General features: G+C 45.3%; 1 protein-coding gene and 1 long non-coding RNA gene across 8 annotated transcripts in view; one reads left to right on the top strand and one right to left on the bottom strand.

The window, feature by feature from the left end:
• MITF (melanocyte inducing transcription factor) overlaps positions 1-13,332 on the bottom strand; it is a 654,150-nt gene that overhangs the window by 271,734 nt on the left and 369,084 nt on the right. Inside the window, exon 1 of one of the 7 annotated variants that reach the window (XM_069206730.1) lies at positions 3,511-3,648. The exons of the other annotated variants lie outside the window; for them this stretch is intronic. Coding sequence (XP_069062831.1) covers positions 3,511-3,560 — 50 coding nt within the window. The 5' untranslated portion in view covers positions 3,561-3,648. Of the gene's footprint in view, positions 1-3,510; positions 3,649-13,332 lie in introns of those variants that run through there. 7 annotated transcript variants of the gene reach the window in all.
• The window catches only part of LOC138259175 (uncharacterized), a 124,570-nt gene that overhangs the window by 14,137 nt on the left and 97,101 nt on the right, over positions 1-13,332 (top strand). The window lies entirely within an intron of this gene.

A 13,332-nucleotide genomic window follows, 5' to 3' on the forward strand; every position in this document is an offset into this window, starting at 1 on the left:
CATAGAATGAAGGACTGTAGATTATAGTGGTGAATAGTGGAGTGCAGTAGTGCAGAGCGTAGTGGCGCAGGGTCGGGGGTATCGAGTGCAGAGAAGAGTGGAGTGACAAAGTGGTGCAGAGCAAGGGAGTAGCAAGAAAAATAAAATACTGCCCACTTTGAACCAAGCTGTTATAGCATCAAGCAAGCGAAGGAAGTCATTGCAACCCTCCTCAAAAGAGCTTGCTTGTCTCTTCCATGTCTCTTCATCCAAAAATCTATCCATACATCCTTTCATCCACCCGCATATATCCACCATTTCACATATACATTCTGTCATCCATTCAGACATTCATCCAACATTTAGTCTGTCACCATTCCACCTATCCACCCGCTCATTCATTTTCAAACCTATCCATCAAACATATCCATCCACTCTTTTACTCAGTCATTCCCAATCCTTTCAACCATCCATCCATCCTTTCGCTCCATCCATCCACCCCTTCACTCCATCGATCCTCCTTTTCACTTATCCATCCTCCTTTTCACTCATCCATCCATCCTTTCACTCAGCCATCCATTCTTTCACTTATCTACCCACCGTTTGACCCATCCAACCACTCATCAATCCACCAATTTATCCTTTCAGTCAGCCATCCATCCTTTCACTCACTCATCCATCCTTTCACTCATCTGTCCATCCATTCACCTGTTCCCTTATCCACACATCATTTCATCCAGCCAGCCATGTACTCTTCTTTTCACTCATCCATCAATTATTTCACTCATCTATTCTTACATCCATCCTATCTGCATCCATCCAATCACCCTTTCACTCATCCATCCAGTCTTTCACTCCATCCATCCAACCACTCAGCAATCCACTCATTCACCCTTTCACTCATCCATCAGTCTACCCTTTAAACCAGCCATTCATCTACTTTTTCTTTCACTCATCCATCCAATTTGTCACTCTCTCCATCCATCCTTTCCCTCATCATCCATCCATTCGCCTTTTCACTAATCTATCCATTGATCCTCCCTTTCACTCATCCATCCTTACAGACAATTCACTCATTCATCAATGCTTCTATCCATCCACCCTTTCACTCATCCATCCTTTAACCCTTTCTTCACCCAGCCATCCTCCCTTTTCCGTCATCCATCCTTACATCCATCCTTTCACTCATTCATCCATGTATCTGTCCATCCACCCTTTCACTCACCCATCCATCCACCAATTCACTTATCCATCCATCCACTCATCCTCCTATTGTTTTACATTTATTAGGAGCCTTTGTCTGCCTACTGTAGCTGGTAAAATGGGGGGTTTACAACACCCCTGGTGCATCGCAGAGTGGTACAGAGTACAGTATAGCACCATAGAGGACAGTGGAATAGAGATCAGTGGCACAAAGTGGAGTAGTGCAGAGTAGATTGGCGTAGAGTTCAGTGGCGGAGAGTGCAGTGTTGCAGAGTAGAGTCAGAGTGCAGTGGTGTACAGTGGAGTAGAGAGCAGTGGTGTAGAGTCCAGCGATGTAGAGAGCAGTGGCACAGAGTGCAGTGATAGAGTGCAGTTGTTTAGAGTGCATTGGCGTAGATAGGAGTTGTTAAGACTAGAGAGGCATAGAGTGCAGAGGCACAGAGTGGAGTGGAGCAGAGTGGCACAGAGTAGACTGTTTCAGAGTAAAGTGAAGTGGTGTAGAGTGGAATGGTGCAGGGTAGAGTGATGCTGCATAGAGAGGCATACGGTATAATGGTGTAAAGTGGTGTAGAGTGCAGTGGCAAAGAGTGCAGTGGTGCAGAGTAGATTAGAGTGGCGTCCAGTGGATTGAAGTAGAGTGCAGGGGCATATAGTGCAGTTGCGTAGAGTGCAGAGTGGCACAGAGTACAGTGGTGTAGAGTGGAGTTGTGCAGAGTAGATTGCTACAGTTGCTGGGCTGGAGAGGGCCTTCCCAGGCTGCCTGGGAGCGTCCTGGCTGGGTGCTCCCAGCCAATCCTGACGCTGCTCTGAGCAGGGTCAGGACTGACCGTAGGGCAGGCTGCGAGCCTGTGCCTGCCTGCAGCCAGCAGAGGAGCAGGGCGCGGCGCGGAGCAGCGTTCAGGTAAGTGTTTTTTTTTTTGTTTTTGTTTTTTTTACAATTTAATAATATTTTTATCTCCGCCACACCCCCACGTGCCGACCCGCCCCCTTTAACACCTGCGAGCCGCGACTGGAATCAGGGCCTCTTGGACCTATGTTGGTCACCCCTTGTCTAAATCACAAGTGTAAACTTGCCATTAACCAATTTATTACAAAACAGCTTATCTGAGCAATCACTCAAAAAGAATGATGGCCAGTCTCTGAAGAAAAGGCACCAATTTATTTCAGCTCCTGAAGGGGTCACGACTAACAAAATACCATCCAATGTTTTGTACTTCTGCTGGAGGTTTACAATAAGAAGGTGTACAAATGCAGTTTCTGCACATTCTGTTTCACAATAAACTTGCAATAGGCAGCGAACCGCAGTACAAAGATGCAGTTGCAATCCATTATTTTTACATTTGAAACATTTACTGTAAGACATTATGGGTGGTTCTGCAGCCAGGTAGAGGGCCACTGGAGAAGCAAAATGTAACATTAACGAGAAAATGAGTGCATCGCGTATCTAATCATGGACTGTAGCATGCTCTGAATGGTAGGTTTGCAGCTTCCATGCTTCAGTTTATAAACGTCGATGTGCCTCCAGGCGTGAAAAGGGTAGATACAAGTTTTGAAGCGTTGAAGAGAAGAAGTTGATTTTTTTTTTAACTAAAAATTATATTTGGGCTATTACTTGAGATCTACTACTGTGCCACGCACCAAATATACCAAACTGAGGTGGACGAATACTAGGCTCGCATCAACATTTTCCCTGCCAGTCACATACTGAAAACTGCATATTCATATTTTGTTTACCTTCAACTGCCCCGCTACACCAATCGCGCACCTTACTTAAACCAGTGAGATTAGCTGCCCTGTCAACGTTTTAATTAAAATAAATCCATGCACTACTGTACATTTACTCTCATTTTGCAAGGCAAAACATGTTACGTTATTTTCAACTTGCACAGATGGCCAGACTTCACTCCAGTTCAATGTCTCCTTAAGAAAGGGGACCACAGGCTCCGGTGCCAGTATGCAAAACGCACCCACTCCCCAGTTCGATAGTAAAAACCAGTCACAATTGTGATGCAGGGGCCCCACAAATCCATGGGCTCTGGTGCCACTGCATCTGCTGCACTGACACCACGCCACTAAGTATGGCTGTGGGTTTAAGGAGCCCCATATCACACACCGTTAATTAAACCGTCACAGAAGTAAAATGTCTGAGTTTGCATTTTACAATTCATTTCCTATCTAAGTAATTTTAGTGTGAGAGGTGCGAGTGAAATCTGCAAAATAAACCCTTCGGCTCCACCTTCCAAAACATCATGCAGCAAACACAATTGTGACGAGTCAGTGGCACACACAGTTCCTCGAGCTGTCCTTCTGAAGGGCAGCGCTACTCACAGACAGAAGCTTTGGAAGGAGCATGGCATCTGCACTCTGAGCGTCTCCATCTTTGTTCCTTTAAGGTGCTCTGCAAGCCCTTGGAGAGGAGTGAAAGTCAAACTTCAGTCCTGGCACTCGATGTGTCACTGGGGGTGGCTCCAGATAAGGCCTTGGCAACTCCAATCCCAGCACAGCTCGGCGCTGAGCGGTGCCCCGCAGTCCATCTGGAGCCGCAGACAGACCTGTTTAATCCAGCACCTACCTGGGAGAACACACTGCACAGCTCGGCATGACAGGCGCGACGCTGCCCAGAGCCACTGCACGCCAACCATAACATTACTGTTACACACGGCGCTCACAGCCAGAGAGTTAAAAATACAGCGCTCGCATCCACAGAGTTAACGTGTAACCACTAGCTGTGGGCGTCTGTCAACGGAGGCAGGTGGCCCGTGGAAACCGCTCTCTGAAAGCAAAAGCAAAAGCGAAAGGAGGAATGAGACTGCTTTTAGGTGATGTAAACATTTCCCCTTCACTAATGCTTTAAGTGGGTAGATGTTATCCGGTGCTGAGTGCCCGCGTTGCTTTAATTTGAAAGGGGGCAGTACCAGAACGTTTCCGCAAGAGGTGATGTTGGGACGGAGAAAAGTGTCTTGCATGGCTCTGGAGTTTCTCGAATTCCTCGAATTCAATAAGCTGTAGCTTGAGACCCAGAGCAGGGCTCTGTGGTTTAGAAGAAACGCCACACACCTCTTTGTCGAGCATGACTACCGTCAGCTCGGCGGGCTAAAGAGGAGTGACTGTGGTGACAGTGATACCATTTATGTTTAGGATAAAGTAACCCCTGCCATACATTACAAGGATACTACAAGCCACCGAGGAGCTCCATAGCCATATAGAGGTACAAGGCAGAAGGCTGAGTTCCTTTATGAGGTTATGGAACTTTAAGGTGACTTACAATATCCTTACCATGTATGCCAGGAGGTACTTTATCCCATATAATAGATGGTCACGCCATCACCTTTCCCACAAACCACTTAAAACCTTAGTGCGTAGCTCTTTGATGTGAGAGAGTGTGCATGTTTGCAAACAAGAATAAACATCTAGTGCAATATTAACCACATCAAAAACTTGGTAAAATATTTGTTGCAAACAGATATTAGAAGCAGTTAACTACTGGTCAGTTTAAAAACAAAAAAAAGCTGCAGGAGCTCGGAATGTGTAGAAACATGCAGAAAGATTCCAGCTTTTCCCTAGCTAATGTGTGGGAAAAAATAAACGGATTCTCCCTGCTTTTCTTTCATCTGCTGTATATTTTTAGCTTGCAATGACAAGGGATGTTCTGTATGCTTCATGACCTGACCTGCCTTTCACCTCGACTGCTAGCTCTGGCAGCATGCATTGTGACCTCAGAAGTCGATTGTAATAACTTATTATAGTAGGGTTGGGATGCCTTTTCTTTATAATATGCAACTGGGTGGTCAAATGTAGCCCACTATAAATAAGAGACAGACATTTATATAGGGATTACAGAACTCCATGTACGATAATGGCATAACTGGCCTTTAACCTGTCCATGCCAGCAAGTTTCACCTACTATCCTCTCCCACCTTTTTCAAAGTGGTCTGCCAGTCCCCTGCAACTAGGTCCTTTGCTCATCCAGGTGGGAGATGGATGTTGTACATGTATATTGTTTAGTTTCTGGAGAGGATGCATGTATGGAGCAAGCATGACACAGGTGGCCAGAGACATACTGGGAACCATAATGTCCTTGTTACTTTCACACAGTACCCAAGTTGAAGACTGGAGGGAGAACCCAATCAGCATGTGTGAATTACAGCCCTCGTTAACCTCAGGACTTTCCAGGAAGAAGCCATGTTCTGACACTTCCCAGGAAGAGCTACACCAGCACAGGCACAGAGTAACTCATCTAGTGTAGACAAAGACCTTGACTGGGGCAGTCTGAGTGGTATAAGCAAAAGGGAAGAAGTGCCTGAACTGTCCAGAACTTCTCTCAGAGCTGGAATACTGAAATAACCAACTCCTGTCTTTAGTATAAACATGGGACAGAGAATATTCAGCCACTCTGCCAAGATTTCTCTAGCAGGAATTTAGGGTCAACACCCTAGTAGCAATGAGAAATTCTCTATCTTCCAGCGTTAGAGTATCCTCTGCCAACACCCCTTACCAGGCTTTGAAACACAAAGCACAGAACTTCAGTCAAGACACCCAGGGGGTCCTTCATGGGCAGATCGACTTCTCAGAGGGACACTGGAGATGCCTGCACTTGAAGGAAACGTCCCCAAAGGTTTTGAGCTCACCTTCCTGTTTTCAGAACACGTTTCTGTAGTCTTTTAGGACTCTGCACTTTACTACTGCCAACCAGTGCTAAAGTGTTTGTGCTCCCACCTTTAAACATGGTGAAAATGGCTTACACACAATTGGCACATTTAATTTACTTGTAAGACCCTAGTAAAGTGGTACTGCATGTACCCAGGACATGTAAATGAAATGCTACTAGTGGGGCCACAGCAGCTACTGTGCCACCACTTAAACAGCCTTTTTAAACATGTCTCAGGAGTGCCACAGAGGCCAGTGTGTGCAGTTTTAAACTGTCATTTCAACCAGGCAAAATAAACCTTTTGCCAGACACCAACCTACCTATTTCAATCCATCTAAGACACCCTGAGGGGAAGGCCCTGAACAGCCAGAGGGCAGGGTGCAGTGTATTTAAAAAGTAAGACATAATTTTAAGTTTTACATGTCCTGGTACTCAAATTTGTTTTTCACTACTACAATGCCTACATCTCCTATAAGATAACACTGGAGTTACCTTATTATATTCATTGACCTGTAGCTTCCAATTGGGAGTGGTTGGACAGGTCAAGCTTGGTGTCTACAGAATTGTAAGCACTCTTTAATGGTAAAGTCAAATTTTTAATATTACAATTCTGAAAATGGCAGTTTTATAAAGTTGGCATTTTCTTATCCTAACCATTTGGTTCCTGCAGCCTCACATTGGGTCACATGACTAAGTGCAGCTGGCAGTTAGTCTTTTGATTTCCTCCCAGACAGTGATACAAAGGGAAGGCAGGTTATGGCTGGATGGGCCACTCCGAGTTGATGAAGTTGGGGGGGGAGGGGGGGAGGTTTAGGTTTGTCACCTACTACGTATGCACATCGCAAAGACTATGCCCAAGCAGTCTCACAAAGGGTTTGACAGTGGTTTTTGTGAGCCTAGACAACCTGGGGCCAGGTACAGAGAAAAAGGGGGTGTCTGACACCTTGGGGTGAAAACCTCTAGAAGCTTCCTCCACTTCAAAGTGGGCAACAGGTATAAATGTTCAACCCAGTTTTTTAGTACACTTCTGGACCTTTGGACTCCACCAGGAAGAAGGACTGCTGTGCTGCTGAAAGACTGCCACTCTGCTGGATGGCTGCTCTGAAAGGCTGCTGGCCTGCTGCTAACTTACCTGGTTAAGAAGGACTGAACCTGCAACTCTGAACCCAGGACTCCAGAGTGACTCCAAGGGCTATTTGGGTGGCCTCCTGATCAGAAGCCTCAGGGGCATTACAGGCTTACAACAACCTTGAACCCAGCACCTGGAATATGCCATATCTGACTCCTGGTGCCATCCCAAAAGTATACATAAAGGTGCTATACAACCCTATATGTGGATCCAGCAGAACCAGTGCATCGCCTCTGTTGCTCGACAGATCATCTTCGGAATGGATGCATCGCCTATGCTGCATGGACCGCCTCATGCAAGGACTTCATGTGTGTGAAGCATTCACGCGCAAGGACATCATCTCACCCAAGGAAGCCCGTTGGCACTGCCGCTGTGTGACACATCTCCAAGCAAAAATATTGCCTCGCCCAGTGCAGCTGATCGGAACCACCTCAGCACTATGCATCTTCACACAAGGACATCACCTTGCACTTTGCAGCTCCTCAGAACCATTACTGCGTGAAGCATCTCCGCGCCTTTACCTCACATCGCCTGTGGTGGGAAACGCATCCTCAACATGGGACTCCAGAACACTTGGGCCTAGGTGGTTCTCTATAGCTGGCATGTGCTCTATCACAGCCAGACTAATCTTGTGACTTTGTCTACGTCTAGCAAAACCAGATAAACTACTGCTGTTGTTTTGTGCTTTCTGGCGTTACTTTCACTGAAATCTTTAGAATTGCATATATCCGGTGCTATTGTTTGGATTTTTGTCGTGTTGGTCTTGATTTATTTATTAAAATGTACTTTATTTTTCTAAACTGGTGTGGGGTTTTTCTTGTATTGTGTTTTCACTTTATTACTGTTCAAAGTCCTGCATAAATACTCATACGCATTGCCTCTATGTTAAGCCTGACTTCTCTGTGCCAAGCTACGTGAGGGTTGAGCACAGGTTAATTTTAGGGTTTGACTGTGACTCCACTATGACAAGGACAGTGGTTTCTGCCTGAGCAGGGTTTCACCCTCCCTCAACTAGTAATCCAATGTCTTACAGAGAGAGATAGCGCTAAGAGTTTTTTCTATTCTAAAACTGACACGTGGGTGGAACATACACCACGCATTTCGAATGAAATGGTTTACACAATTGTGCTTGAATATGTTTTCTAATACCTTTATTAAAGGTCTTCAGGTCTTGCATTAAGGGACATCATACAGGAGCATGGACCCATGAAATAGGATAGACACTAAATTAACAGAATGCAGCAGAAATTGCATATCATTTCACCCCCTCAACCGGTAACCCTATTTTTTACATTTGGAATCAGAAGTGAGGAGTAGGACTTGTGTTTGTGGAGTGTTTTTGTGTAATACTGAAAATCCCAGATAAATAATCTGATACTAATTTGAGTTTTAAATCTCTCCTTGAGTAGCCTTTTAGCTTTTTAGCTTTTTCCAAATTCAACCATACTCGACCTTACTGTTTGTGTCTGTGGCTTCACCTGGATGAGTGGAATTTGAGCTCCTCAAGCCCCACACTGTGGCTGAGCTGAAGGAGAGGGGGATATCTGCTAAAAGATACACCAGGAAGGCAGAGCTCCAAAAGGTTCTGAGGATATGAGCAGAGGCCCACCAGTTGCCAGTCACAACAGATGACGAGGACGGAGAGGATGGCGTGGAGGGGCCAGAGTAGGGACCAGATTTCGGTTCTAAGATGCAGCAGTCATCTAAGGGGGAGGACTTGCCTCCTGAGAGGGAGCTCCCTGCCAGACCAGAGAGCAGTGTGCCATCTCAAGGCATGTCCCCAGAGGAGCTGGCTGGCAGTAAAGCCGAAAGGGAGTTTAGGCTGCAGACTGCCCAGTCTAAAATGGAGGAAAATAAACTGTTTGTGGAGGCAGAGCAAAAGAAGGCTTGAGAGAGCGTTAGCAAGGAAAAAACTGCCCATGGAAGAAAGTATTACTTTAGAGCAGTAGGCCCATGAGAGGCACACTGAGGAGCTGGGCATCAAGGCCAAATAGGCAGAGTCCAGCAGTGATGGTGGCAACGTAGCTAAAGTGCCCTCTGGGGACAAGATCATCCAAATTCATACAGGTCTAGTGCCTGACATTTTGTGGAGAACGCCATTGACAAAAGGTTTGAAGCTTATGACTTAGCTTCGCAGATGCCCGGAGGACGATTGGGTGGCTAGCCTCTGGAAGCATATCCCTAATGAGGGAAGGGATACCCTGCTGTCCCTAGAAAAGGGGGGAAGGATAAGGTATTCTCCCATGAAGGAAACCCTTGTCAGGAAATATGGTCTCACCCCAGAAAAGTACAGGCAAAAGTTTAGGGAAGCTGGTCCATCAGTCCTGGGTAGATTGTGCAGATTCCTTTTGCAAGGCACTGGGTTGTTGGGTGGTTGGGTGGAGGGTAGCGATTTGAAGTTTTACCAAGGGTTCTATAACTTGATTGCAAGAGAGAACATGTTTAGTCTTTGTTTTGCAGATTTACAGATTTGCACCAACACCGCGGAAAGCTCACTCATCCCAGGGAGCCTGTTGACTTTAGGACCCTGATCACTTTACCACTACTAACCAGTGCTAAATAGCTTGTGTTCTTTCCATTAAATATGGTAATTACATCTAACAGTTTGATTTAATTTACTTGGAAGTAGAACAGTGGTACTGCCTGTACCTAGGACCTGTAAATAAACCGCTACTAGTGGGCCTGCAACACTTATTATGCCACCCACTTAAGTAGCCTTTTTAAACATGTCTCAAGCCTGCCACTGTAGCCTGAGTGCAGTTTTAAACTGCCATTTCGACGTGTCAAAATAAACTTTTGCCAGGCCCAAGCCTCCTTTTTTAATACATAAAACACACATCTATGTATGCTCTGAACAGCCAGAAGGCAGGGTGGGGTGTATTTAAAAAGTAGGACATGTACTTTTTAAGTTTTACATGTCCTGGTAGTGAAAAACCCATATATTTAATTTTCACTCCTGCAAGGCCTTCCTCTCTTGTTACATATAATAAGCTATAGCTTCCAATTGGGACCTGGTAGACAGGTCGAGTTTGGTGTCTAAATAATTGTAATTAAAAGCCTTCTTTAATGGCATGTCAGATTTTTAAACACAATTCTGAAAAATATCACTTTTAGCAGCCTGGTCCTGGGTCACATGATTAGGTGTAGCTGGATGTTGGTCTCTGTGTACTGGTGTGTTGACAGGATAGGCCACTCTGAGTTAATGAGGGGGAGGAGTTGTCACCTACCATACTTGCACATCACCAAGGCTCTGCCTGAACACTCTCACAAAGGGTTTGACACTGGTTTTTTGTGACCTCAGACATGCTGGGGCCAGGGCAGGGAGGAAGGGGATACCTGGCACATCAGGGTGATTTAACCTCTAGAAGGTTCCTCAACTTCAAAGTGGACAGCATGTATACATTATGGACCATAAGCCCACAACTCTTCATCACAATTCTAGACCTGTGGATACTCTGCCAGGAAGAAGGATTGCTGCTCTGCAGGACTGCTGCCTTGCTGGCCTGCTCCCCGCCTGCCTGGGTGAGAAGGACTGGACCTGCATCTCTGAACTCAGGACCCCAGGGTGACTCCAAAGGCTAGCTGGGTAGTATCCTAATTAGAAGCTTCAGAGACATAACACTCTTCCTACAACCTTGAACCCAGTACCTGGACTCTGCTATTTATAAGTATTGCCCTTGCAAGTGGAGCCATCCCAGTCCTGGACCCTTGGAGGTTGGCGTGAAGGTGTTCTGCTAGCCCATATGTGGAGCAATCACAACCGGTGCATCCTCTCTGCAGTGTGGTGCATCTCCCGCATAACTAGTGCATTGCCTTTGCTGTCCGAAGCATCGCCTTCAGAACTGATGCATCGGCTCTGCTGCACGGACTTCCGAGGTGCAAGTTCTTGGTATCACCTACAGCAGCCCATCAGACCTGCTGCTGTATGATGCACCTCCACGCAAGGACATTGCCTTGCCCAACGCAGCCCACCTGAAACACGGCTGAGTGACACATGTCTACCAAGGACATCACATTGAACTTTGCTGCTCCCCCAAACTGTCAGTGCGCAATGCATCTTATCGCCTGGACTTCACACTGCCTCTGCTGCGTGATACATCAGCGACACAGGACTTTGCATCTATTTGCAATCAGGATTTTAGGTACTCATGTTCAGGGAGTCTAAATTGGAACTTGTTGCCAGCCCATGCTCCATTGTGGTCGGCCTGAACTTGTGACTTTGTCCCAGTCTAGCGCGACTAGGTAACAATAGCTCCTGCTATTTTCACTGAATTCTTTTAAATTGCATGTCTAAGATGCTACTGATTGGATCTGTATTGTTGTGGTCTTGATTTATTTATTAAATGCACTCCATTTTAGGTCGCGCCCAGGCAGCTCGCATGCCCTGTCTTCCACATGATGTTAATCTACTTCTGTGGGCTTTCACCACGTTCATCTTATGCCCATCACTTTCATTCATTCCCTGGCCTGCCTTTCCAAATTCCCTTAATTTTGTAGGTAAATGCTTTACGTTTGTTCCGCTTTGAGGCTGCTTTGTTACAGCCTTGGAGACTGATCCTGTTACATGGATTATTGCACAAACAGCCATATACCTTAGTGTGGCGCAATACTTTTTTCTTTTGTCTCTCCGCTTCACGCTCCATAATGAAGTTTCATATAGCACCAACACGATTAGAGGAGCGCTTTACATGAGTACCACTTATGTACAAGTTTAGTAGTTTAAAAGTATACAAAATGGCACATTTGAAACAGAAAAAACAGAGAAATACTACAATATTTATTGCACTTGGGAAGCTCGCCCCATAATTCTTTGTGGGGCATTCCTTTTACAAAACATTTTGGTCCATAACTCAGCCTGTGCTGGTCCTAGGACAATGGGACCACCACCAAACCATTCCGCACAGGTTCTGTCAGGTCATCTATGGGTCCCCACATGAGGTTGGAGACCCCAAAATAGTAACCTCTCGTACCATTCAGTGTCTTTTTAAGTTCCCATGGCTGGAATTTTTGTTTTACAGCTGAGAGTACTTTGTATTTTAAGGGCCTTGTTTGTAATATTATTACAGTAGGCCTGCTAGGCTTGAAAATGTGTAAGGCACTACACCCTCTAGGGGCTAAATATATGGTTACACTACATTACATTCTGAAATTCTCTTATCAGGTGATTATGCTCTCTAGGGGTTGACTATATGGTTACATGACCATGTTTCTTACAAATGCTATTTTTACTGTGGTGCCCTCTAGGAGCTATTGTGAGCATTACAGTCAAGATACTACAATATTCGCTGCACTCAGAAACTCGCCCCATAATGCTTTGTGTGGCATTCCTTTTACAACACATTTTTGCCCAAATCTCACCGCGTAGTGGTCATAGGACAATGGGACTACCAAAACAGTGTTCAGCATGACATACTCTTTCTGTCTAGGTCATTTATGGGTCCCCACACTAGGTTGGGGGGGGGGGGAGAATCCCTCCCACAATTCAGTGTCTTTTTAAGTACTCTCATGGCTAGAACTTTTGTTTTATAGTTGGGACTGTATTCTGTTTTAAGGGCCTTGCATGTAATATTATTTTAGTAGGCCTGTTAGGCCTGAAAATGTGTAATGCAGTACTCTCTCTCTAGGGGCTAAATATATGCTTACCCTGCATTAGGGGCTAAATATATGGTTACAATGGTTGTTCTAAATTGGTGTGGCATTTACCTTGTGTGGTATTTTCACTTTATTACTGTTTGAAGTGCTGCAAAAATACTTTACACATTGTGTCTAAGTTAAGCCTCATTGCTCTGTGGCAAGCTACAAGAGAGTTGAGCACAGTTTAATTTGGTGTTTGCTTGAGACTTCACACTGACAAAGATTGTGGCTGCTGCATGATTAGAGTTCACCTCCCTCAACCAGTAACCCAATTTCTTAACCTGACCACCTCTCTCATTCAACCTGTAGCTCGGTTAGCTATGAAGGTACCTGGCTCTTTCCTACCAAGACAGCTCTTCACAACCTTCACTTGCTTTCAATCAAGAAGCATGTGCAAGTCGCAATGCGTGGTTCATGGCTCCATCGACAATGCTGGTGCTTTCTACCTCAGAAAGGAATAACAAAACTATACAACATAGCAAGGTCTGCATCAGCTAATCTTGCTATAGCACCTACCATCAAGAAAAATAGATTAGGTGGCTGCTCTCTTTCCTAACTAGATGCAAGCTTATGGAATTTGTTACTTCACAGTTTCTTACCAGTCCTATGCTGTTAAGGAAACAGCAGGAAACTTGCCTACACTGCTAGCCCACTTGTTGCTAAAGGAATTGTCCATCTTTCTCCCTCTTAGCACAAAAAGCCCTTTGGGGTGTTCTGTGACATTACAAAAAAAAATAAT

Source organism: Pleurodeles waltl, chromosome 9, assembly GCF_031143425.1.
Source record: "Pleurodeles waltl isolate 20211129_DDA chromosome 9, aPleWal1.hap1.20221129, whole genome shotgun sequence".
NCBI lineage: Eukaryota > Metazoa > Chordata > Amphibia > Caudata > Salamandridae > Pleurodeles > Pleurodeles waltl.